General features: G+C 41.8%; 1 protein-coding gene across 1 annotated transcript in view; it reads right to left on the reverse strand.

The window, feature by feature from the left end:
* Nucleotides 1-1,033: 1,033 nt before the first annotated feature.
* The window catches only part of LOC129702352 (insulin receptor substrate 2-A-like), a 44,381-nt gene continuing 17,576 nt past the window's right edge, over nt 1,034-27,838 (reverse strand). The window contains exon 2 of the mRNA XM_055644119.1: nt 1,034-5,895. Coding sequence (XP_055500094.1) covers nt 5,891-5,895 — 5 coding nt within the window. The 3' untranslated portion in view covers nt 1,034-5,890. The remainder of the gene's footprint in view (nt 5,896-27,838) is intronic.

Consider the following 27,838-nt stretch of genomic DNA (forward strand, 5'->3'; position numbering starts at 1 on the left):
AAGATGCAACTTTTATTTTGCACGAACGAGATGAGGGAAGGTACCTGTGGACGCCAAAGTGGAAACCACCCAAATCGGTTCCCCTTTTCCACCCTTCCTCCCAGTAGTTCATAATTAATATTCAAATCAATGCATTTATTTTCCAAGTGACAGTAACTAGCTATAATAACGTTTGTATAATGACTTCAACTGAACTTAATGCACGTCCCCCCCCCCCCCCCCACAACTCTCATTTTCTATGATTTGTGCAAAGTCCAACTATAATACAAAACATAGCAAAGGGAAATAGCCTTTTGAAAGGCAGAAATTATAGGTGCTGATAAATATACTGAGAAAAATAACTAACATACATTGATGACCCTGAATTTGTTACTTCATCATACAGCTTTTTTTCTCCAACATGGAAGCAGGTACCTTCTCTCATTTGATTTAACGTTGCTTTCTACCACTAACAATTTTTTTCCCGTACCTACCGAGTGATATGTAAATCATTTTCTGGAAATAGCTTTCCAGCGCAATACTGAATAATTTATTTAACTCTAAGCTATATAGACTGAGGAAAAAACATTGCATACTGGATATGCCATACCTATTTGGCCATAAGTTTGGCTTTTGAGGTTACTGTATAAAATCAACACACAGTTGCCAGTGCTCAGTTTCTTGCATTAATAACGTTCAGGACCTAGATGTTTGATTTATTAATAAACTGCGCGATGATCCTGGTATTCCTTTCTCTGCCACATTAACTATATAACTATCCAAAAAAATCTAAAATCCCTATCAGTACCAAAATGTACCAACCCAATTAGATCTACTACATTTGTCATTCAGTACTCATCGGTACTAGCATATCATCTCTAGTTATACTAAATTCAGGAAACTATATAGGACATTAATTCCCCTAGGAACTATAGTGGTCTTACAATGGATGTGCAGCTGTGAATCCCACGGATTCCCACCCCCCCCCCCCCCCCCCCCCCCCCCCACCCCACCCCCCCCCCCCCACCCAAACTCCACAATTTTTTGTGTTGGTATAGATTCTTAACAGAAAGGTATTCCTAACTCTATTATTACATATTCATGCAGTATCCGGTGTTTATAGTTTATCATTGAACATAATTCTCCCCTTGGGATGGGTCAGTAATTAAAATTTGTACCTTACTATTACAATCCATATAGCACCATCTGTGGTTCAAAGACAGCGCCTACTATTCATACATTTACGACCAGCAGTGCAATTTGCAATCATTACAAGCTGTAGAATTGCATTATCCTACTGCAGGTCAAGTAGCAGTCATTGTACCAATAACATAAAATCTTATTTTAGCAGCAACCTGAAGCCAGAGAAAACAACCGACTCTGTTGCAAAAGGCAACATTTTTCTCACTTCTTAATTACTGTAACCACCTATATTGCCATGCAATTCATCACACAGCGACCCAAAATCACTCAATACAAACATCATAAGCAGCAAGGAGTTTAAGTAAACACATTTTAGGATATTACTGGTACTAACTGAAATTTCGCTCTCATTTAGGAACACACCAGAACAGCTCAAGTAAATGTTGTTCATATATGTATTTATCTTTACTAATGCACATCATCTTTATTAGAACATCTTTCTGGCTGGTGGAGGTTTAGAGAAAGGCAGGTACTAGAACATGCAAATTGTTGTTTCTAGTTGTGCTCAAGATTCAATACACCTAGGAAATAAATCAGATACTGGTGGAAGCACAAAATTGGCATCAAATGAGCTTTTCATTATGCACACCACCCATTATTTCATTTCATCAGCTGCAGTTGGAAACAAAAATCATGCTTCTTCCAACAGCTGATTCAAATTTCCAATCATTTTAATTCTTCATTAGCTTGGTTCTAATCTGAGATTTTTAGCATTTTCTTTTTCCTTTCCATTTCCTCTAATGTGAATTTAAAATAACAATGTTGGATGATACAAACCCTGACGATTGCCTCAAAGTGTCTAGGTTTCTTAATGGAGAAATAATTGCAATCAATATGCTTTCAGACCACATCGCTACTGCTGCTCGTAAATGGTGGATTTGGTAATGATCAGTTGGGGAAAAGATCAATGTTAGGAAATGAATGCTCAAGAAGCATCCCACCTTGGTTTAAATCACTGCTGCCTGACTTGCTGAGTATTTCCAGCATTTTGGTTCCATTCATAGTGGCTCTCATTCATAATCACTCGATCTTGCCAGCTTCAATTGGCAATGAGATGAAAGATCAGAAAAGCAAGGGGGTGGGGGAAGAGAGTTAGGTGTAAAATAATCAAATGTATATAATAAAGACCTAAATGGCACCATCCATCACACCGAGCTGCTTCTCCCGAATATATAAACTTGTTTCGTTTTCATTGAAAGTTATAATAGATATTACAAAAATAAAGCGCAGATAATAATAGATGAGTATTTTTTTAGACATTCTTCCAAACAGGAGACTACTTCAGTTTAGAGATAGAGCATGGAATCAGGCTTTTTGCCCACTGAGTTCATGCCAACCATCGATCACCCATTAACACTAATTCTATGTTTTTCCACTTTCACATGCTCTCCCTACACACAAGGGACAATTTACAAAAGCCAATTAACCTACAAACTCGCATGTCTTTTGGGGCACCCAGAGGAAACCGGAGCACCCAGAGGAAACCCACAGAGAGAACATGCAAACTCCATACAGGCAGCACCCAAGGTTAGGATCAAACCCAGGTCTCCGGTGCTGTGAGGCAGCGCCATTGTACAAATCAAAGCTTTGGAATGGAGTGGGAGGGGGAGTAGGTAGGGTGCACTATGTATAATGCTTACATTCTCTGAACTGGCCAAATCTCAGATTTGATGACCAGAAGCATCCACTTTATTTTGATGGTTCCTGCAAGATGCAATGGCAATTCTTACTGCAAGGTGCATCCCATTAAGAACTGTTTTGATGTGTTCTGAAACATTGTCCAATGTAGTGAATCCCAGATAATATATAGAAAATTAGATTCCTTAATTTCCAACTCAGCATGAAACTGTAATAAGGCAATAAAATTAATATGGATGATTTCCTACAGATAGGCAGAATGTAAATTAAATGTTTGCCAATCATCCGAAGACAAATCCCAAAGATGAAAACATATTTACTCCTCCCGTAGCCATATCTTATGTGTGCACCACTATGTGTGAAGAGTCCGAACATTTCCAAAGATGCTATTCCCTATTTCGAAAGGCAGGCATTCAAAACCAACGTCACAAACGTTCTAGTTCAGCTAGGTGGGGATGCATAGGAGAAAAGAATAAAGATGAACAAAAGAGCAAGATTGAATCTTTCATTCTGCGCAAGAAGGCCAATCATTCATTTACATGCATTCCTCTTCCAAATAACAAGCTTTCTATACAGGCGAGTAGCAAGTTAGAATGAACATGGCCTAATCAGCAAACAAGAAGATTTCATTGCAATCACCTTCAACAGGACAAGCACATTATATTATCATTTAATCTGACTAATCCTCTCAGTGAAACCATGGGTGGGAAATAGTTTTTGGTCATATGCGCTAAATAGGAACTATTGTATTATGTGGAGCTAAATATCAGAAGAGTACAGTGGGCATTCAATATTTAGTGCCTGTTTAGCACCAGCAATTAAAGACAAATTTATACTCCTTTATCTTTTGATAAAATCATTTTGTTTTTCCAAAATAACATTGGAAAGTTGGATGATTTTGACTAATAATTTATGAAAAACAGATAGGCCAAGTGAACTGAATATTAAATCCAGTAGCCTGGAGCAATTTGTGTAGTGACAGTATCACTCAGACAACTGTTTAAAAAAAAATCCAGCATTCATCATATCTTCCACTAGATTAATACTGTTGAAGGATAGCACTGTGATCCATGAACACACGGTACCACAAATAATAAACATCATCTCAATTGTTCGGGAAAATGTACATTGAACTGAAAACCTGCAATACATTTTAATGATCCACGCAAAAATAGACCCCACAAACCTTATAATAAATATTATAACAAGCTGGATTGCATCTCGTACCTTTTGATACCCAATTATTTTATGAAGTGGCATATCTATATTGGCCATTTCATTTTTGACTAATGTTGCAGAGTAGACGGTTGAAGTTCCTTTTCAATTAAACCCTTTATTGAAACCACAGCTCGTGATTTCTTAAATAGTACTTGAGATTAGCATAACATTTGAGTAGTCTTATTTTGAACCAAAATGTATGTACCTTTCTAACTCAGAATATAATTCATCATGTACCGATAATTAAAACTACATTCTTTTACATCAAGTACAAACATTTTTTTAAATTGCTTAACTGTTGCACATTTTTCTGATCAATACAAAATGGGAAAAAATACCTGCAACTTAAGCAGATCAAAACTGCGACCACAAGAAGTGAAATGTTTCTTGTTATAGTTTGTAAAAATTAGTGATGCTGCGTGGGACGGGGATAGAGGTGTGGGGGAGGGACATAAATCACACCCATTAGTCAAATGACCCACAAATTATACCATAAGATTAGATCAAGGGACAGAAAATTAAAAAAATCACCATTGATGACTATATTTGGCATTGTTCCCTCTGCAACTGTGTAGAAGAGGATGCAGAGATATCAGTGTTATTACAAAGGCAGTGTCACTGAAAAAAAATGAACACAGAGGACAACAAGGGGAAAGTTTGTAAATGTCAATGACAACATTTTAAAACCATGTACCACGATAAGGAACTTCTGGAGAATGAAATCTGCACAATCTTGATGGATACTTTTGTCACGGATATCCAAAGTAGATTTTCATTTGCATATATCTAGTGCATATGCAGATCAAAAGCCATTCGCAGCATACAAGATTTAAAAAGTAAAATAAAGCAATTTTAGAAACACAAAAGTGTCCTAGATGAAGTTTATCTCAGCATAACTGATATAGTGAACATATCAAATACCCAATAAAATAAACTTTTCAATGTGCTTACAAATATTTTCCTCCTTCAACCTGTCAGTGAAGTTAGTTTGCCCACATGAACTTCATGTCAACCTAAGCTGCATTCACAAGGTTTAATAATTTGGCCTACTTGGCTTAAGGCCACAAGAGATTTCCAACATGAATGCCTTTAAACAGCACAAGTTAAAGAAGAAAGCAATGAACTATATACAGCTGGTCTGAGAAGCTGTGGGATCTGGTGAACCACACCAGCGTGATTTTCCAAAAGTGTGAAACTTCAACAAATGGTCTATAAAACTTGTTAGTCCTTTGTAAGTGTTATTTTCCGAAAATTGCTACCCTTCAAAAAAAAAATATCTGGGTGCATAGTAAAACAGAATATACTTAAATATCCCACAGAACATGCATGATGCTCCACAAACAATTGCAATGTTGCTTACAATTCACTTTTGATATATTTTTGAAACTTCACATGGCACTATTTAAAGAAAGCCCAATAGTGCCTGAATTGGGAAAACACTAACAAAAAGTTTTTTTTTATGTATCTGTGAAATGTTTTGCAAAAATGGTGAAAATTTAACTATTTTGTTAACATTCAAATGGATTTAAAAAGTTTCAGTAGATAGATTCACATTAATTATGGCTCTTTTTTTTCTTTTTTTGCTCAGCTGAAACTTGAAGGAAGAGTGTCTTTTTTGTTGAAGGAAGTACCAAAAGGCAGCAATTTGTTGTCCTTGTCCTGTTGAGATTCATATGTTGACATATCCCAATCTTGTTCATGAGAAGATAGCAGGTATTCTTGCAAAATGTGACTGTTTCAGACAGTACCAGTTCCATCTAGTCGGCTGTACAATTTGCATGGTAGGTACTCTGGGAAAAGGTACATTCAACCTTTTCATCCGTTGACATGGATTTAAATCATGTTGGTGTACTTAATCTGTAGAAAACAGAAAATCAAATTGATTACATTCAGAATGCTATAAAGTAAAAAGGCAGCAAACCACTAAAGTGCTCAGTTAAAGATTTCACTCATTATAAGCATCAAGCTCATATCAAGCATAACATTTATCAAGATTACATGAAAATCTCTGCTGATTAGCACTCACCGCTGCAATTCAAACTGACCAAGTGGCTGGTTATATGTGAAAGATAAATAATGCAACTTTTTCACCATTTTGTACACATGCTTTGACTTTACGGATATCAGAAATATCCTACCAATTTAACCATGAAGTTGAAGTGATCCCATCAGAATGTACCAATTAAAGCCATTTACAATGCAATATGGAGTATAAATAGTGCACAATGTTAGAAACCAGAGCACGTACAAATCTTTTTTCTTAATCTCACATGGGACAATGACAAGTTTTCTTTGAAAAGTTGGGTGACAAGTACTCTTTAAAATTTACAAGTTGTGAAAAGCTTACTGTGAGAATTGTTCAAAGCTTTAATTTTACCAATCCAATTTTAACCAGAGCAGATATGCAACAGCCCAATTTCCTACTCCTCTAAGAGTCACTCTAATATCCCCAGTGTAACTCTTGGAAATTTGGACAAAGATTAGGTTCAACATCCACATGAATGCACAACTTCCAATGATCTTCCTTAACCCCTCCATTGTCCATCTAGCAGTCTTCAGATCCACCTGCAAACTGCCATTGTGACCGATTCCATTGCTTTCCTTAACTATCAACTTAGATTAAGCCATACTTTACCACAGCAATGGCTCTCTGTTCAGTGCTGTGGTATGATGCCCCATTAAAGCCAATGGAGGAGGAAAATGTTAGCATAGCGAATGATGGTCTCCATGTCACAGACACACGGAATGCCATTTGTATTTCCCTTAAGTGAAAGTCATTACAATGAGATTCCTCGGTCACAGGTTATTTTGACAATGCTCAACTATCATCCATTCCTGCTGCATTGATTAATTTATACTTAGTTTTATTTTGCCTAGTAATACATGTTATTCAACAGGTTTTATCTGTTTTCTGATGCCTCATGATTACATTAACATCACCAACTCCACATCCGGCAAATCTGGAGGCATTTGGATTCATTTTACACACTGTCACTTTCCCAGAAGTTGGTTAGGTTTGATCTTCCTCCTGCCCAGGCATGCTCTGTTCTTGACATAATTCAGCTTTGAAGTATCTAACCAGGACTTTAACATATATTCTAAGCAGATATTCTAATACAGTACTTAAAGTGCATTGTCAGAAGTTCTGAACATGCCAGTTCATCAGCCTTTTCCTGACTGTCCTCTCTTGATGACCCCTTGTGGATTCTACCTTATACATCCCAGCCTGAGGAGTATTTCCACTCATTTGCTGTGAGAACCAAAGTCCAAATGGATTTTTGTTGAAATTTTAATTAATTTAAAATGGAGTAAGTTACTTTTACATTTTGGTATTTTGTTTCAAATATATATTTTAACAATAATTGGAATAGCCTCAAAGGTCATTCTGAAACATTCACTTTTCTGGTAGCTCACACCAACAGTCAACCCATGAAGTGCATCCCGCCGACTATCAAAGTTTTATGTTACATTTTTGAAAAATTTGGTCACCTCACATGATGAGATTCACACCTGACAGCCATGCTGCTACTTAGCCCTTGCTATGACAGCTGACATATACATTGTTTTTGTTTACAAGTCAGAAGCAAGAGCAGACATCCACAAAGTCTGATTTTAATGGCACAGATTTGGTACCAAATATAATGCTTTGATGCCAGAATTATGCTCATATTTGCATTAAATATAGAATTTTGGTCTAAATTATATTAGGGAATGTCTCTTCGTACTAGATAGAAACAGAAATACATTTAATGCAAGATGTACTTTTATTGACATTTATTTTAATAGGGATTAAAACAAGTCACAATGAGAGCATCAGTAATGAGGAGTAACCAAATACCAATTTATGTACCGAAGTGCAGTGTTAAGAATTTATCTCAATCTCAAATCCCACATTCTATTGCACCAGTTTCTGTTGGCTTAATTTTTTGGAGTGGGTTTTATGTATCAATTTAAAAATATTCTATATAAATTCTCTCAATCCAATGTTGACACAAATGCAAATAACCGAAGCCATTCTTTAAAATAAATATAATACCAAAGGGTAATTAAATTTGTGACATCAGAGCATATTCAATTGTTTAAACATAGTTACTTCACATTCTGGAATGTTGATGCTGAATTGACTAATTTACACTTTATGCATGGTAAAACAGAGCAATTTTCGCTAGGCAGGAAAATGTTGACAAAATAATAGGACATGATACTGCAGGAATCTACTCAAAATTCAGACAATAAATGTCACTTTAAAAAATGGGCACTGTGCATTTGTTTTACATTGTTCCATGCTGAGATTCTCTTTGGCTGAACATTGCAGCAATCCAAATCTGGGAAATATTTGCTGACTGGCCCAAGCTTTTAATCACGTCATCAAATCAACAAATGTCATTGTAAAATAATGTTGTTTACCAACAGATACTGGTGAGCATAGGTTGAATTTATGACCAGATGGAGTGCAAGGAAGTTGCAGTCCTTACTGTACTGCAGCCATTCTTCAAAATGCACAGCATATCTAAGCAATGCTCTTGAAGACCAGGAGATTTGAAGAAAGTGGCTATGCACCCAATTTAGAGTGTCTTGAAATGGGTCATTTAAATTCTTTGTTGTTTAAAAGAACTGGAGATTCCAAAACTCATGGAGATCCTCTCCTTGAGGATCCTCTCCTTTAAAATTCCTCAGTTCATTCTCACTGGAAACTAGTTTTTGTAATGCTGAAGCAGGGTCCATGTAACTCCGGGGAAAACAGTAATTTTAACTAAATCACGACAGGAGCATCTTTAATTCTATTTGGAGTAAGCAGCTAAGAAAACTTCATTCCAACACGGAAAGCCAGTCATGAACTTTTAATGTACTTTTGGCTCAGGATTGAAAAAGAGGAAACATTTAGCAGCAATTGAGCAGGTTGGAGCAATCTCTTATCATAGAGGGAGTATAATGACACACAACAGTGAGAACCAAACACTGAAAAATAAACAGCAGATTGTGGCTTTTTTAGTATAATCAGGTATGAGGTGCAGACAAAATAATATTGGCTTATAACAAACTTTACCTTCGACTACCTTCTATCACATACGATAGCATGCCGGCCTACTACGACCTACCTCGACTAAACCTATGAGTAGAAAAATATTGATTGTTTCCATGGCGACCTTTTTTTTACTCGCGGGCATTTTTCAGCATGTTTAAATAAACGCCGCGAACTAGTGGAGGTCCCGAGTACGCAGGGACTACTCCCGAGCATTAAGGACAGTTACAAAGACCTCCTAGGACCTCGTGTCAACCATGCTGCGAGTACGAGTCGAGGGCAAACTTTTCTAAACTCGCCAATTAGGTCGCCGCAGTGGAACAGGCCCATTACAGAAGAAAATACTGGTAGTTCAGATGTTTTGAATGTTTTATTTCAAACATTTTGTATTTGCAAGTATCGAGAGAAGAAACAGAAATTAACCAGCTGACGCTCCACAGTCACCGAAAAAAATCGCCAAGTGGGACAGGCCCTTTAAAGGAACAACTGCAATATAACAATTTGCAGCGGTGTCGAGCGCCTGAGCCGCTTCTTCCCCATCTCCAACCCAACCCCTCCCCCCCCCCCACTTTCCCCGACGCCCCCCATTTGTGGACCCAGATAGTATGATCCCCCGCACACTATCCCACACATGCTAGAGACAATTTATATAAACCTTTGTAGTGCGGGAGGTAACCTTAACCCTAACTCTAGGTTGATAGGCTTGGTACTTATAAATTGCCCCTAGCGTGTGTGGGATAGTCAGGGCTCGAAATTAGTGGTTGCCCGGGTGCCACTGACCACCCAAAGTACAGCCGGGCAACCTAAACGCAGTGTCATTTTGCCCGGCTTGGCACGCAGATACTGGTTTATACCTAAGATAGACACAAAAAAACTGGAGTAACTCAGCGGGTCAGGCAGCATCTGTGGAGAAAAGGAACGTGGCGTTTTGTGTCGGCGACGGCTGTAATGTATGGGAAAGATGCTAAGTGTGGCGTAACGGAGGGTTGGAGCGAATGATGGGCCCCGCACATCAGCAGCAAGCAACGGCGGCTCCATCTCCTCCTCCTCCCACACCCCGCCCAGCCTGATAGCGGCTGCTGCCTGCCACTATGCCAACGCCGCTTTCAAAACAAACCCTCTCGCACGCCAAGGCCGGGAGGAGGGAGGGAGGCAGGGGGAGGCCCCCTTCCGCCGTCTGAAGCATCTGCACCACTCGGCCCCACACCTTCCTGTTGGCTGGCGGAGGCGAGGAGGTCCCAACTGCCTCCCCATTTGGCGGCGGCACTTGACGATGGACAGGGACGGCCAAGGCAGTGATGATGCCGGTGATAACCGAGGAGCGCTGACCTTCCTTCCCACCTCCTCTGCCCCTTCCTCTCTCTCTCTCTCTCTCTCTCTCTTGTACGCCCCCCTTATCCTGAGACCCCTCCTCTCCATCCCGCACTGATCCTCATTCTTGCCTCTATTCAACTTCAGCCCCCTCCCCCTAAAGGTCCTGACACCTTTAAATATATTACCAAAAGAACATTTGTTGCATTTATGTCCTTTGGCCATCTCTTGTTAGTTAGTGTAATGTTTAACCTGTCAGATGGGTATAGTCAGTTTTTAACAGCTATTATCATAAAATGCCTTTAGAAAATTCCTTGCAACCTGTATATTTTGTTGTGGATAAATGATGTGAGAAGCGAGAGTGTTTCTGTACCAATAGCAATAACGACCCATGCCATGGCCATGTCATGATAATTTTCGGTCCTTCACAGAAAACATGCTTGCATCAATCTGTAGTGTGCCTGGTTAAGCATATATGTTATCATGGTCCAGGATTTATTGACCCAAGTTGATCATACGCTGAATAATCCAACCACATTTTTGTTTGGAAGTGGAAAGAAATAATAGAAATTGCATTAATTGCAATGTGTAAAAAGAGTTGAGATACTGTGTTATAATTTTGCTGCATATCATTGCAGTATATATCATGTCTTGATTGGTGAATATGTTTAGTTTGTAACTTTATTTGAAGCAGAAATAATATGTGAATGCTTCATTGAGCATAATTCCGACTGGTAACTACACACTTCGTCCGAGCACATTATCGAACGTGTCATGCAAGCCGTCTTAAATGACCACCTAAACTGTCATTTGGCAACCTAAAAAGCTGCCAAGGTTGCCCGGCTGGCAACAGGGAAAAAAAGTTAAGCGAGAGCGCTGATAGTGTGCAGGGGATCACTGGTCAGTGTGGATTCAGTGGACCGAAGGGCAGTGTAACCCTCAACTAAATATGACACAGGGGCTCCAGGGGTTGGACTCGAACCCCCAATATTCTGCATGGGAACTAAACTGTTGGTCACGAGTTGTCCCAGAGGCAGATCTCTCTTCCAATGATCTCTCCAAACCCCCAGAGGCAGCGGGCTTTTCAACCGAGTACAGGCAATGTTGTCAATGTACCAGTGCCACCCACCTGCTCTGGCCACTGAGTCTAAATACCCACCACCCTTTTTTGAAGCAAGGCAAGGGGGAGGGGGCAGGAGGTGGGGGGGTGTTGTTCCCATTTATCCTGCATTCAATGTTCACAGTCAGATGTACGTGGAGTAGACTTTGTGCAGTACTATTAGTGGGATCTAGCTGTCACAGGCTGGGCCCACGACTGGGGGGGCATCAGGGAAAGTGGGGGTGGGGGGAGTTGGAGAATGGGAGAAGGGGAATGAGGGGAGGGGGAAGTGGAGAAAGGGAAGCAGGGAGGAGGAAAGGGGGGGAAGGGAAGAAGGGGGGGGTAGAGAGGAAGGGAGAAGAGTAGGGGGGGGGGGGTGAGTAGGAGGAGGGGATGGGGCTGGGGGGGGGGGGGGGGGGGGGAGGGGAGTTCAGTCTAGACTCACTGAATCCATCCCTGTGAAAAGTTAGAGACGGTGATTTGGATCTGGAAGCGGACCAATGCAAAATAAAACTGAACGATTCAGACATCTTTTCATTTGCACAATTGATTTTATTGTATTAATTTTAATATATTTAAAATCCATGCATTGAAGGAAGAATATTTTACAGCCCATCTGTGGTCCCCAACCCTATCCGGGCGTCACCCGCAGGACATCATACGTCAGCATGTGACAGGGCGCACGACATGATGAGACACCCAAATTTCGTCCCTGGATTTTGAACCTTTCCAAAATCCTGGGGCGACAGGGAAGCACCGCCCGTCACTACATGCGCCACGACGCGACCACGATGTGACAGCATCTTTTTGGGCTGTCGCCGAAAATGTCATCCAGAAACTGCAAAGCCACCTCCCCCGCATTTGTTCCATATCCCTCCAAACCTGTCCTATCCATGTACCTGTCTCTGTCCCTGTCTTTCTATCTGTCTCTGTCTCTGTTTCCATCTCTTCTCTGTCTTTCTCTGTCTGTCTCAATCATCAGAAACCCACCCCGAAATTTGGGCATTGAATCTCCCCCTAATGCTCACAAAACTATTACCACGAGGACATGGTTTTCCACCGCGCTGCCCCACGCCCGCGCTGAGATAACGACCGCCGCCATGTTGTAGAAATTCAAGGAGCCCTGCGGAGTGCGCAGCACAACCTGAGCAGCAGTTTAATCCCTGCGGCCGTGCGTCGATAACAGCCACCGCCATGTTGTAGAACTTTAAGTTGTAATTTCTACATGGTGAAACCAAAATGTATAAAAGCAGCCTTTATCAAAATCTGACAATGCACTTTAACTACATGTGATTTTTTCTATACAAATCTCAAATTGTGGAGTACAGAGGCAAATAAATAAATGGGTCTGTCCCAAACATTATGGAGGGCTTTCCCGTGATGTCGCGCGGCAGAGGCCACCTTGGTACCGCGACACCAGCCCGAAGGCTCAGCAGACGACGTAACCGGGAAGGAGCTTGCCAAGTCGGATGTGAGGAGCAAGGACTGGTAGGAGGGTGAACCAGGCTAATGCCTTCAGCGCCTTCAGGTAGGTTGCAGGAGGCGCCCCTGGGACACAAATATGGTTGGGTGAGGAGAAAAGAGGGACCTCGGTTCGCAGGAACTGATCCAGTTCATTGAGTGTGTCGGCCGACCGGAGTTGGAACTTTGAATAATGGCACCAAAAATGTCGTCGCCTGCATGTCTAATATGTGCAAAATCAATTTCAGATTCAATTTTAATTGTCATTGTCAGTGTACAGTACAGAGACAACGAAATGCGAAATGCACATAATTTCACTATGTGTTGCATATATCACAAATTGCATTAGACTATTGGGGTCCAGACAGCATTACAAGATAGGATCTCTCTTCTGTGCTACCTATTAGCACATGGTCTGGATGCTGTTGCAGATGTTCCAATCACCTTCAAGCATTCTCCTCCTCTTTCAGACCCTTTTGCTGGAACCCCCTTGGGTCAGAACTCGACTCAAAATTGTATGTCTATTTGGATATTCCCTCTGAATCAAGAATGGCTTACCGCCAGACCAGTTTGAAGAGCTCCACAGATTCTGCCAGTTGGGATAAGGCATGTGCGCAGTTGATGACTACTTTCACCCTGCTTTCAGGACAAAGACACAATGTTCTAAGTATTGTCCTAAATCATTCTCCTCCCTTTTCAGCAGTCAGTCAGGATTGCAAAGGTCAGTGGGGATTTCACATATTTCCAAGGATATCTTGTGAACATACTGTGTCCTCTTGGTAATAGTTTTGTGACATTTAGCCCAGAATGCTGGTTTTGGGAGTCTGGTGTCAGGCATGTAAACAATTTGTCTTACTCATCCAAGCCAGACATCTATAATTATTGCCTTGATGCCAGAGGTTTGGCAGGAGGGGGGGGGGGGGGGGGGGGGGGGGGGGGGGGGGGGGGGGGGGGTGGAGGAGAAGGGGGGGGGAGGGGGTTAGGGGGGGGGGGATGCTGCGGATGTGCGGATTTGATTTGATTATCCTGCCCGGGGATTTGGTGATTTTATTTTAGAATTGAAACCGCCTGTGCTTTGAGGTGTCTGGTCCATAACATATAGGAATAGAAAACAATGGGAAATGTCATACAAAGGAACTGTAGATGCTGGTTTATACTAAAGATAGACAGAAATGCCTGAGTGACTCAGCAGGTCAAGCAGCATCAACAAGGACTGCACGGAAAATCCTGGAAACTACAGGCCACTGTGCTTAACATCGGTGGTCGAAACGTTACCAGAGAGTATTCTGAAGGATAAAATATACATGTATTTAGATGGACAGGGGCTGATTTGGGATAGTCAGCATGGTTTTGTACCTCTCAAAAATCTGATTGAAGAAGTGACCAAAAAGGTTGATGGGGGCAGAGCTGTAGAGGTTGTATATATGGATTTCAGCAAGGCATTCAATAAGGTTCCACATGGTAGGATGCTCTGGAAGGTTAGAGCGCATGGGATCAGAGAAACATGGAAAAATGGTGCAGGAGAAGGACATTCGGCCCTTCGAGCCAGCACCACAATTCAATATGATCATGGCTCATAATCTAAAATCAGTACCCGTTTCTGCTTTTTCCCCCATATCCCTTGATTTGGGATTAGCCCTAACAGCTAAATCTAGCCCTCTTGAAAATTGGCCTCCACTGCCTTCTGTGGCAGAATTATACAGATTCACAACTCTCTGGGTGAAAATGTTTTTCCTCATCTCAGTCCTAAATGGCCTACCCGTTATTCTTAAACTGTGATCCCTGGTTCTGGACTCCCCCAACATCAGGAACATTTTTCCTGCATCTAGCCTGTCAATCCTTTAAGAATTTTATATGTTTCTATGAGATCTCCTCTCATCCTAAATTCCAGTGAATACAAGCCCAGTCGACCCATTCTTTCATCGAATGTCAGTCCCGCCAGCCCAAGAATTAACCTGGTGAACCTACGCTGCACTCCCTCAATTGCAATAATGTCCTTCCTCAAATTAAGAGACAACATTTTAAACACAATACTCCAGGTGGGGTCTCACCAAGGACCTGTACAACTGCAGTAGGACCTCCTTGCTCCTAAACTCAAATCTTCTTGCAATGAAGGCCAACATGCCATTAGCTTTCGTCATTGCCTGCTGTAGCTGCATGCTTACTTTCAGTGACTGATCCTTGAAAGTGGTGGCAAGGTGGATAGGGTGGTAAAAAAGACATTTGGCACATTGGTCTTCATCAGGCAGAGTATTGAGTATAGAAGTTGGGAGGTCATGTTGCAGTTCTACACAACATTGGTGAGGCCACATTTGGAGTATTGTGTTCAATTTTGGACACCATGTTACAGGGAAGATTTACAAGGATGTTGCCAGTACTCAAGGGCCTGAGCTATATGGGGAGGCACAGCAGGCTAGGAGCACAGGAGGATGCAGTGATCTTATAGAAATGTACAAAATCATGAGAGGAATAGATCGGGTAAATGCAGAGTCTCTTGCCCAGAGTAGGGAAATTGAAAACCAGAGACAGAAATTAAGGTGAGAAAGATTTAACAGGAATCTGAGAGATAACCTTTTTTTCTTTACACACAAAGTACACTGGGTGTATGGAATGTGCTGCCAACAGATGTACTAGAGGAAAGTACTATCGCAACGTTTAAGAAAAATTTAGACAGGTACATGAATACAAGAATAGAACCCAAAACGGAATGGATTATATTTGGAATAATAGGAGAAGATACCAATTTAAATAAAGACCAAAATGTTTTTTTTAATTATGGGTTAATAATTGGAAAGAAATTGATACTTAAATTTTGGAAAAATACAACCATACCAACTGTTAAAATGTGGATTAGGAATATGATGGACATAGCACGCCTTGAAGAAATGAGACTCCGACTAATAGATAAATATGACCAATTCTTAAGGAGTTGGTCTCCTTTCATCGACTTTTTGGAATCATGTGATGCAGCGGTACCGTAAAGATTGCTGATTTCAGTTCATGACGTGGGTAGATATACATCTCCGAATACAGATTTGAAAAATTCTCTTTTAAGGGGCTTTCTCTTCTATTTCCACTTCCCACTTTTTATTTATTTATTTATTTATTTTTGAAAATATATATACAGGTGCACAACCTTTTATCCGGTGTTCCGGAAACCGAAAAACTCCGAAAACCGGCCATTTTTTCCAGGATGTCGTCTGCGCACCAAAGCTCGCGTTTGGCGCCAAACTTGACCCGAAACGACCCACGGTCAACCCAGGTCTGTACTACTGTAGCGGCTGCCTCCTCCCTGGAGACCGGGGAGACACTTAAACATCTGTAAATCATTGCTTAAATGTTAGTCAGTTAGTTTGGAGGGCTTTTATGTGAAGGGGGGGTTGAAGGGGTAAACTTTAATTCTTAGTCCCCTACCTGGTCGGAGAGACGGGGAGCGGTCAATGCCTTACCGGGTCGCCGTGCAGTAAGCTCCGCAGCGCTGTGGCCGGTGGGGCTGCGGGCGGATCCGGTTGTAGCTCCGACCCCGGCAACTCTACCCCTGGCTGCGAGGCGCTCCAAATCCAGCGCCCCACACCCCAGCTCCGCAAATGTTGGGAGTCGGCGGCGTCGCAGCGTTGGGATACCAGCGGGAAGCGGGCAATGCCTTACCGGGTCGCCGTGCGGTAAACTCCAGGGAGCGGAGGCCGCCTTCTCCCAACATTCACGGAGCTGGGGTGGGGGGCGTCCGACCGTGGGCGGCGCTGGATTTGGAGCGCCTCGCAGCCAGGGCTAGAGTTGCCGGGGTCGGAGCTACAACCGGCGCCGCCCGCGGCCGGACGGAGCCCCCAGCTCCGCGATGTTGGGAGTCGCCAACCAGGTAGGGGACTAAGAATTAAAGTTTCCCCCTTCACCCACCCACCCCACCACCACCACATAAAATCCCTCCAAACTAACTGACTAACATTTATGCAATGATTTACAATGATTCCCCGGTCTCCGGGGAGGAGGCAGTCGCTCCAGACTTTTCAAGCCGCCCCGCGCTACAACTCCGGGGGGGGGGGGGGGGGGGGGGGGGGGGGGGGGGGGGGGGGGGGGGGGAGCGGTCATTATCGGGAATGGGAAGGGGAATAACGGTGGGTGACAAACGGCAAGGAGGAGGGAGACAGAAGGGATGGGAAAAAGAGGGCAAATGGAAACAGCGACATGAGGAGGATGAGAAATAGGCGGAGCGGACAAAGTGATGGCCAACAGGACGAAGCGGCAGCAGGTGAGAGGGGATGGAGCCTCACTGTGACCGAGCACATCCTGTCGATGGCAGCAGCATGAATAAAGAGCTGATCTCAGGGGCTACAACGCGAGCCGCAACAACAGCCATGTCAACCAGACCGTACGATGGGTAAAGCCGGGGCCAAGAAAGCAGTGCGAGCCAGGGGTAAGTAACGTAGGCAGGTCCGTCTGCTATAACCAAAATCCATTAAAAAGGATCTGGTAAAACAAGGGTTTGCTGTACTGTGGAAAGTAGTACATGTACATCACCAATACATCTGGATTGAATGCTTGTGGCCCATAACAGGAAGAGGAAAGATAGAGTAGCCGTGTAAATCTGGTGATATAAGAGCAAGTTATAATTCCTCAAACAACGTTACTCTATATGCATGGAATGGGTGTGTTGCAATACTCTCCAATTGCCTGAATGAATGTGGTCACGCAACTTCAGCTCAATACTGTTCAGCAATAGCAATCTGCTAGTATTGCAACTTTTTCTCCCTCTATTTTCCAGTCATCTATAATAATTTTGTTCATACTTTCTTAGGTTTGTCAATGGAACATAGGAATAAATAATAGACAGCTACAATACGTTATAAGACCAACCACAACGACGTACATAAAAACCTTTGCCATACACTAGTAGTCTGCTATAAAGCGTTTGCACAACACACATTGGATATAATACAATCAATGAATTAGGGAATACTATTTGTATTATGAAAACTAGTTATAATGCATTCTCAATGGGTACTATAGAACCACTGATAAAATTACTAAAAATTGGACTAGCGGAGATGGGGCACCTAGGTCAGCATGGACGAATTGGAATGAAGATCTTGTTTCCATGCCATTACTCTATTTAAATATCAATGCAGAATGTCAAAATATATGGTAACAATGGATAAGATGTCATCGTTGAAGAGAATGCGTCTTGGCATGAGCTGCTGACAGAGATTCAGGGAAAGTCATTGGCAATGATTACTGAAGCACTAAGAATCCAAAATATAATAGTGGGATCGCCAAAAGGTTTAATCTTTGCCTCTCATTTATACGTACATAATACTGAAAATTAAGTTTTAAGTCACGTTAAAAAAAAAAAGTGATAACTAACACAGCATTAATTAGATAAAAATGTGTTTTGGCCAGTCTAAAGTGATGACAAAAAGAAAGCTGCCATTTAATTTTCTTGATAATAACATTTATGCAGTATGAATATTAGTTTTTGGACTGCCATGGTTTTAGACTGCTTAGTTTAGCTAACCACTAGCTGCAGCAAACAAACAACGGGATCGACAATGACCATTTCATCATTTGTCATTCATCAGCATTCGTCTTGAGTAAAGTGAAACGCATTTATAAAATCACAAGAAGTTTGCACCATAAAATAAAATTTGACATGGTAAATTATGGCAAAACCGTTGCAAAAAGGATGTTTATAGAATGTTTGCACGGGAGGAGCCAAAGGTAATAAATCTAGAAAATTACATAGAAAAAAAACTGCACAAAACTTATGTCTACATGATCTTACTATTTATTTGTTCCAATTACACTTGTATAACCTTATGATCTGCAAAGGGAACTGCGTATGTGGAGTTGCCACAATACAATTATGCTCTTCCAAAGGTGGATATAATTTAAAAAAAAAAGTAAGAAATTTGGAAATAATTTTATTTAAAACACACATTCCTTTCTGGACTTCATGTCTTCAATAATTCCTCGGTAACAATCTGGGAATATCATGGCATGGCAAGTGCTAAAAAAGCAAGGATTCAACAGGATAGTTAACAAGATTACTTGTGTAAAAGTATAGCCTCTGGAGGGTGAAATAAAAAATGAGGTAGCCAGGCTGGAAGTCCAAGAGTACTGATCAGAAAGCCTCCAACCTGGAGGATACTTCCCTCCCAGATAATTAACTGAAACCATTCCATTATATGTCACGTGTAGGAAGGAACTGCAGATGCTGGATTGAACCGTAGACACAAAATGCTGGAGTAACTCAGTGGGACAGGCAGCATCTCTGGAGAGAAGGAATGGGTGACATTTCGGGTCGAGACCCAGTCTAAAGAAGGGTCTCAACCAGAAACGTCACCCATTCCATCTCTCCAGAAATGCTGCCTGTCCCGCTGAGTTACCACAGCATTTTGTGTTTATCTTCCATTATACGTCACAGCATGCTTGATAATGTTAATTTTTTATTTAAATAATACATACTAACTACTCACTGATATGAAGACCATTTCTAAGTTTGTGGGCCACAAAAACAAATCAAAACCAGTGAGAAACCAAGTACTAAAATACAAAAAAACTTGCCCCTACAACTTAATTTTGGTGTAAGAGAATATAGGTATGTTACAAAACCTACCTGAATCGTGGCTGAGCATCTGCCCCACCCCTTGTGTGCGACTTTGGCGCTGTTTAGAGGGGGCGGGTTTAAAACGCGATTTTTACTAGGCTGTTGCAATCGAAAATGTTCAGCCTAGTAAATCATTAACGGAAAATCGCTGAAAGACCCCGTCGCAAAAGGTATTATTAGTTTTTATGGCCTTGTAAAATAGTTAGAGTAGTTTAAAAATCACTCTCTAAACTCGCAACCTCTCGCAGCCCCAGGGTTTTATAAAGCAAACAATTAAAGGTATGTACCTTATTTTTACATTAAATGGGGCATGTATATAACCCTGTATATAAAGTTTTCTATAGCAAGTAGTTCATTTTGGGCTCTTTATATCCCGCAGTATTTTTCTGGGCACTTGAGGGCACAAATCCAGCGCAATGTGAACGTTCTAAACCAGCGCGTTCACAGGAACCCACTAGAAAGCCGATTTAAATTGACTTTAATTTACAGCAATTGAACACTAAATTCCTTCCATTTGGCCTATAAATTGATGTAAATGAGATTTAAAAATCATGTTTTATTGTGAATTATTTGTGAATATTATTTGGACACTTGGGCTATTTAAAAATGTTAATCATTTATTAAGAAATGGATAGATGTTTAGATCTAGTAAATTGAAGTTTGAAATTAGCTACAATTGGGTAACTAACTAATTATATGCTTTAATTTCAGGTCATCCAAGTTAGATTATTTTATATTTGTTTCAGAATGGTTCAATGTATGATAACTGAAAATTTCATTCAGTTCTCTTAATTTTTAAGAAGGTTATGTGCTTTTGACTGTCCACGATCACAGCTTTTTTGTTATGTCCATAGAAAATCAATAGGGAACAAGATGCTAATTTCCGAGTATGAAAATGGCCATAACATTTTTATTACTTGAGATATGAAAGTGAATTAGGTGTCAAATTAAACTTATTGTTATGCTTTATCTGATGGGATAAATTGCAGACTTGATTTTTTAAATCTCAAAATTGTGTAACATTGCTAGAGAATACATACAACACATGCTACATTGTCAAGGGTAGAAGTATTCTCATTCAAGCAACATTTTGATCTTGATTATAGGCAGAGGTTAAGCAAAAAATATATAAAACTTTAGCTCCAATAAGTGGTGTTCCATTGGGATTGGTACTAGGGTTTCAACTTCCTCCAATTGACACAATTAGGATTGATGAAGAAACTGAAATTATGGTTGCTACATTTGATGACAATACAAAAATTAAAAGGGAAATAAGCTATATAGAGGACATGGAGAAGGCTATGAAAAAGGAACGTATGGATTAAGTGATGGGCCAAGATCTGGTTGCTCATGTAGAGAGTGAAAATGGGTGACTGTCCATTTAGGCAGGGAAAATAAAAACAAATTATCTGAACAAGAGAGAAAATGTTTTGAGATAGTTAAAGATTTGGGTGTTCTAATGGCATGATTTTCAAAAGGTTATTTTGAAAAAGATTTTCAAAAAGCTATTCCCACCTAAAGTGGCACAGCAACAGAGCTGTGGCCTCACAGCACCAAAGACCATTAGATCATCGATCCTGACTATGGATGCTATCTGTGCAGTGTTCTCCCTGTGATCGTGTTGGTTTTCTCCGGGTGCTCTAGTTTCCTCCCACGTTCCAAAGACGTGCAAGTATGTAGGTCAATTGGTTCATGTAAATTGCCCCTAGTGCGTAGGAAACTAAAGTGGGATCACATGGAACTAGTGCACGGATGATCGAAGGTCGTCGTGAACTCGGTGGGCCAAAAGGCCTGTTTCCATGCTGCATCTCTCAAAATGATTGCGCAGGTTCAGCAATAAATATTGCAAAGGGAATTGAATACAAAGATAGAAGTTTATGCTTCATTTACATAGGGGATTGGTGAGAATACGTCTAGACTATTGGATAAAAAAATGTTAATGCAACTGAAGCAGTTCAAACTTAGTTTATTAAATTAATGTAGCACAAAGAACTGCAGATGTCTGACGGAGAGCCCTGACCAGCAATGTCACCAACACATGTTCTCCAGTGATGCTGCCTGACCCATTGAGCTATGTCAGCACTGTATTTTTGAGGGCAGGGAGGGGAAGGGTTGCCTTACAAGAAAAAGTTGATCAAAATGAAGTTGTATCCAGTGCAGTTTAAGAGAGCGAAAGGCAACTTGATTGAAATGTGTAAGACTCTGAGGGGTGTTAACCGAATGGCTATGAAGATGATGCTTCCTTTAGTGGAGGAATTAAGAACTAGAATTTACTGTTTAAAAATAACAGTAATTACTGATTTGAGAAAAATCAATGGTGACGAGAATTATTTTTCTTTCAAAGGTTGTGAGTCTTTGGAACGTTCATCATCAAAGGATGGTGGAGCAGATTGTGAATATTTTTAAGACAGAGGTGGATGGAATTTTGATAAACTAGGGGGGAGTAGCGAGAATACAATGGGAGTCAACAGAAATATGCACCAACCATTGAGTGGGTGATCAAGATAGAGTGGCGTATTACTGCTCCAAATTCATATGAAAAATCTACAGTACACTAAGTTGCAACCAAAAACATTTTTCTCTACGGAGATACTAGGAACTGCAGATGCGAATTTACAAATAAAATGCAAAGAATAACTCAGTAGGTCAGGCAGCATCTCTACAGAACATGATAAGGGGACATTTCAGGTCAGGACCCTCTTTCAGACATTTTTTGCCAGTTCTGCAATGGATAAAATGCAATCATATTTTACTCTATTAAGAAATTTTTATAAAACAGAACAGTGGGGGAAAAATATTATCTTCGATTCATACAGTGTGGAACAGGCCCATCGGCCCAACTTGCCCACACCGGCCAACATCTCCCAGCTACACTTGTCCCACCTGCCCGTGTCCAAACCTGTCCAATCCATGTACCTGTCTAACTGTTTCTTAAAAGTTGGGATAGTCTCTGCCTCAACTACCTCTCCTGGCAGTTTGTTCCATACACCCACCACCATTTGTGTGAAAAAGTTACCCCTCAGATTCGTATGAAATATTTTCCCCTCCACCATAAACCCATGCCCCCTGGTCCTCCATTCACCTACTCTGGGCAAGAGGCTCTGTCCATCTGTGCATCTACCCGATCTATTCCCCTCATGATTTTATATACCTCAATAAGATCACCCCTCATAGTCTTGCACTGCAAAGAATCCCAACCTACTCAACCTCTCCCTATAGCTCAGACCCTCTACCCCAGGCAACACCGTCATAAATCTTTCTGTACCCTTTCCAGCTTGACAACCTTTCCTATAACATGGTGCCTCGAACTGAACACAATACTCTAAATGCAGCCTTGCCAACAGCAACATGACCTCTCAACTTCTATACCCAATACTCCGACTGATGAAGGCCAATGTGCCAAACGCCTTTTTGACCACTCTATGTACCTGCGATTCGATCTTCAAGGAACAATGCACCTGCATTCCTAGATCCTTCTGCTCCACAATACTCCCCAGAGCCATACCCCAATTCACCATGTAGGTCCTGCCCATGTTAGACTTCCCAAAATGCAACACCTCACATTTCTCTGTATTAAATTCCATCAACCACTCCTCAGCCCACCTGGCCAATCAATCAAGAGCCTGCTGCAATTTTTCACAATCATCTTTACTATCTTCAACCTTGCAATGCGTTCTCCTCCAAATCATTGATATAGATGACAAAGTTTTAGACGACATTGGTCGAGCACTGAACCCCGAGGCACACCACTAGTCACAGGCCTCCAGTCCAAGAAGCAACCTTCCACAATCACACTCTGCTTCCTTCCAAGAAGCCAATTTTCGATCCATTCAGCCATCTGTCCTTGGATCCCATGCGATCTAACCTTCCAGAGCAGCCAACCATGCAGAACCTTGTTGAATGCTTTGCTCAAGTCCATATATACACATCTACAGCTCTCCCCTCATCGACCTTTTTGGTCACGCATTAAAAAAAACTCAGATTTGTGAGACATGACCTCTCACATACAATCCCATGTTGACTATCCCATATCAGCCATTGTCCGTTTAAATGCCTGTATATCCTATCCCTCAGAATACTCTCTTGTAAAGTTGACCACTTGACTACTGAGGTGTCCCACTTTCTCTCTAGTTACCCATTTCCCCCTTATGTATTTATTAAATTTATTGACATTGTCCTTAATACTATCTGCCAGAGCTATCTCCTGGCCCCTATTTGCCCATCTGATTTCTTTTTTACTTTGCTCCTTTGTTCCCAAAACTCAAGGGATAAACTTGATCCCAGCTGCCTATACCCGATCCATGCATTCTTATTCTTGACCAATGTCTCGATTTCTCTCATCTGCCAAGCTTCTTTACGTTTGCTTGCGTTGCCTTCACCAGGGACATGCATATCCCGAGCTCTTGTCAGCACACTTTTAAAAACATCCCACTTGGCTGATGTTCCTGAAACAACCTGCCCCTATCAACTTGAGCAAGACTGTCTCTCATACCCTCAAAGTCAGCCTTACTCCAATTTAGCGTTTTAAAACGTGAGCACTCTTTGTCCCCTTCCATAACCATCTTAAACCTAATCGCACACTGGTCACTGGTCCCAAAAGGCCTCATTCACTTGCCCTTCCAAATTTCCCAAGACTAGATCAAATGTTCTTATCTGAAACAAGGTTCCATTACTTTAAATGTAGACATTTTTTCATGATTGTAATATGAATTTACTATCACTTAACCCCACCAGTCAGCACTTAATGTTTATTAAGTAACTTTAGAAATGTAACTACTACCTATTGCAGATTATTCATAGACACACTGATCATAATAGTTTAAAATGCTTTCTAAGTGCTTCAATTAAAAAAGGCATATAGAAGGTTATTCATTACATTTCATATGTTCATGAGGGAAATAAAAAGCTGTCAGCCTGGGGATAAGGGTTGCCTTCCTCCTCTGTGTCCGGCAACCGGACAGCGGAGTCTGCGTCCTGAAGCCACTCAAAACTCAGTAAACAGGATGGAGAAAGAATCCTGCGTACATCTTGGCATGTGAGAGTTCGAGAAATTTTTGAGCAGACCTTTTCAACAGGCGGTTTCTGTTTTGCATGTGATGGAAACTCTGGTGAAGATAGCTATTACATTTTCATGACGTAAAAAAGTGAGAATGTCTGAATCCCAAAGGAAGCAAAAAAGTAGGTCAATGGCACTTTTTAAGGTTTCCCTATGTTAGAATTTTAAGCACTGTCCCAGGTATTTGTTACCCAATATGAGAACTGTCCTGCTGGAACAGATGCCTCAGCCATGGAGGGGGGACAAATACTCACAGCTCTTACTTTAGCTCAAGAAAGACTTTTCTACTTAAAGTGCAGGGCTGAGCTGTGAAGATGTGTGTGGCTGAAAGAAGAGACAGGAGAACTGTGCATCAGTTTTAAAAGTGGCGAAGGTAGAGACAAAGAAGTGCTGGGAACAGCCTTGTGGAACTCAAGGTGCGGGGGTCTCGGAGGCAACACCCCTCTCTGTGAGAAGATAGAGTGAAGGTGGAAGGCGGGTGATGACTCAGCCAAAATTTCGGCATGGGGTTGAATGCTGAGACCAAACTTCTATGGCATTTCAGACTTGGATGTCAGGGCGTCATCGACACCCCTGCCCGCCTGGGGGCAAGTACATCCCATCATCGAGCCAGTTGCACTTGGGTGATAATCCTCTCCATGGCCTATGTCAGGGAGGTTGTGACAGGTCCTAAGGTCACTGGACCTAGGAGATCACTGGGTGGTGGCCCTTCTTTGGGCTTGACTCACTTTTTTTTCACATCGCGGGGACTGTGATGCTGGTCAAAGAGCCCTGGAACAGATGCTGGAACACACCTCCCAGCTGCTCAGCCAGTGCCCGCAGATGTTGTCTGGCCCTGGAGCTGTGTTCTTTTTAGTCTTTTGAGGGCTCTCAACCTCAGATATGTCATACTGAGTGTGGAGACGATTGATTCTAGCTGGGTGCTATTGTCCTTTTCAAATCTGGTGTAGAAGGAGTTGAGATCATTCGGGAGTGAAGTGAAGCTGCTTTCTGCTACCTGAATGGGCTTGCGGCTGGTAGAGACAAGAGTTCACTGCTGCCATGTTCTTGAGGCCCTGCCAAGCCGCACGGAGGTTCCCTTTTCCAAAGGTCTGCTCCACTTTGTTCTTATATTTCAGCTTGGCAGTATATCGGCGAGATCAAGCGCAAGCTCGGCGATCATTTCGCTGAACACCTTCGCTCGGTCCGCCTAAACCTACCTGATCTCCTGGTTGCTCAGCACTTTAACACCCTCTACCATTCCCACACTGACCTTTCTGTCCTGGGCCTCCTCCATTGTCAGTGAGGCCCAGCGCAAATTGGAGGAACAGCACCTCATATTTTACTTGGGTAGCTTATACCCCTGCGGTATGAACATTAACTTCTCTAAGTTCAAGTAGCCCTTGCTTTCCCTCTCTCCCATCCCCTCCCCCTTTTCAGTTCTCCTACCAGTTTTACTGTCTCCGAGGGGGGAGGGAGGAGGGGAGGAGAGGAGACAACTTTTAAGAAGCCAGAGATACATGGCTGTGAAGCTCGGCGGACATTTAACGTTACTGGTCGGTTATCCTTGGTTCTGAAAACTACTGCTTATGGTTGGGTTTTTTTCCATCCAAAGAAATTCACCGGTCAGCACCGGCTACGACGTACGAGGACCTTCGACCTCCTGGCGACCCACTAGGACCTCCTGGCGACCCACTAGGACCTCCTGGCGACCCACCTACAGCATGAGAAATCTCGCTACTCTTCATGGCGACTTCAGTCTAGTCGCCGCTAATTTTTCAACATGTTGAAAAATTTGCAGCGACCATAATGAGGCCGCGACTAGTTCCCAGTCTGAAGAAGGGTCTCGACCCGAAACGTTGCCCATTTCCTTCGCTCCATAGATACTGCCTCACCCGCTGAGTTTCTCCAGCATTTTTGTCTACCTTCCAGCATTTGCAGTTCCTTCTTAAACAGTTCCCAGAATGCGGGAACTCCTCACGACCACGAAGGCGACCCCCCGGCAACAACCCGCGAACATGTGGCGACTGCAAAGTCTCCTTCAGTCACCTAAGTGGGACAGGCCCATCAATCCTGTGTTATTGGTTCCAACATGGGCAACAAATGGATACTTCCTCATCTCTCTGCGTTTCCTTCCAGCCACAACCATTATAGCCTTTGGGGCATAAGCTTGTAGCATAAGACATAGCATCTCTCCCCCTAGCTATACTGTACCCATCACAACTATACTACTTTTCCCAACATGAATGGCCTCTGTATCAGTGCTATGGTTAGTTGTTCACCCTGCAAACAATCTCTGCTCTTATACACACAGAATAAAATAATTCCATAGATTTCAGAAGAGCAAGTGTTACCTTCAGCGACTTTAACCTGCCCTACTTTCGCACCTTCGTACTTCCCTGAACTGGCATCCAAGTCATCAACTACGAGCCAATATTTATCAATCTGTGACGGGTGGCACGGCAGCGCAGCGGTAGAGTTGCTACCTTACAGGGCCCGAAACCCGGGTTCGATCCTGACAACAGGTGCTTGACTGTACGGAGTTTGCACGTTTTACTGTAACCTGCGTGGGTTTTCTCCTGGTGCTCTGGTCTCGTCCCACATTGTAAATTGTCCCCAATGTGCTAAGACACACTTTAGCAAAGCACACTGATTGATATTCCTAGATGCCATGTTCAAAGGCTTCTAGTAGTTACTTTAGTTAACCAGTATAGCTGACTAGCTAATTAACTTGCATTGAAGACAGGCTACTTGCTTATCATTGTGAATAGAAACTGCAAAATTAACATACAAAATTAAGAATAAAATATTTAAAAGCACAGGTCCTTTGTTTACCCCACCAGACAAAAACATAATTTCCAGGCATAAAAAATAACCCATTTATTATTGTTCTTTTCTGTTTAAGAGTCTTCACTCAACCCACACTAGCATGTTACCCCCAATCCTACAAGCTCCAATCTTAATAATCATGTAAAGCACTTTAATCAAATCAGAGGCACTTGGCATTTCGGTTTCCAAAATCAAAATGGAGAAGATACAGCTGAAATTCACCAAGATATTATGTTAAAAGAACACAATGCCAAAAAATTAATGTGGCAGTGACTTGACATTTAAAATTATGAATTTAATGAGGTTTTAAAAATGCAGACCCGTTTCCAGTGACTTTAAAAAGGTCCAAATGAAGGATTAAACATTAAATGTTAAGAATTTTCTTTCTCCACGTGTGCCAACAGACATCCTGACTATTTATTTTAATGTATTTTGTTTGTT

The sequence above is a fragment of the Leucoraja erinacea genome, chromosome 12 (genome assembly GCF_028641065.1).
Source record: "Leucoraja erinacea ecotype New England chromosome 12, Leri_hhj_1, whole genome shotgun sequence".
Taxonomy (NCBI): Eukaryota; Metazoa; Chordata; class Chondrichthyes; order Rajiformes; family Rajidae; genus Leucoraja; species Leucoraja erinaceus.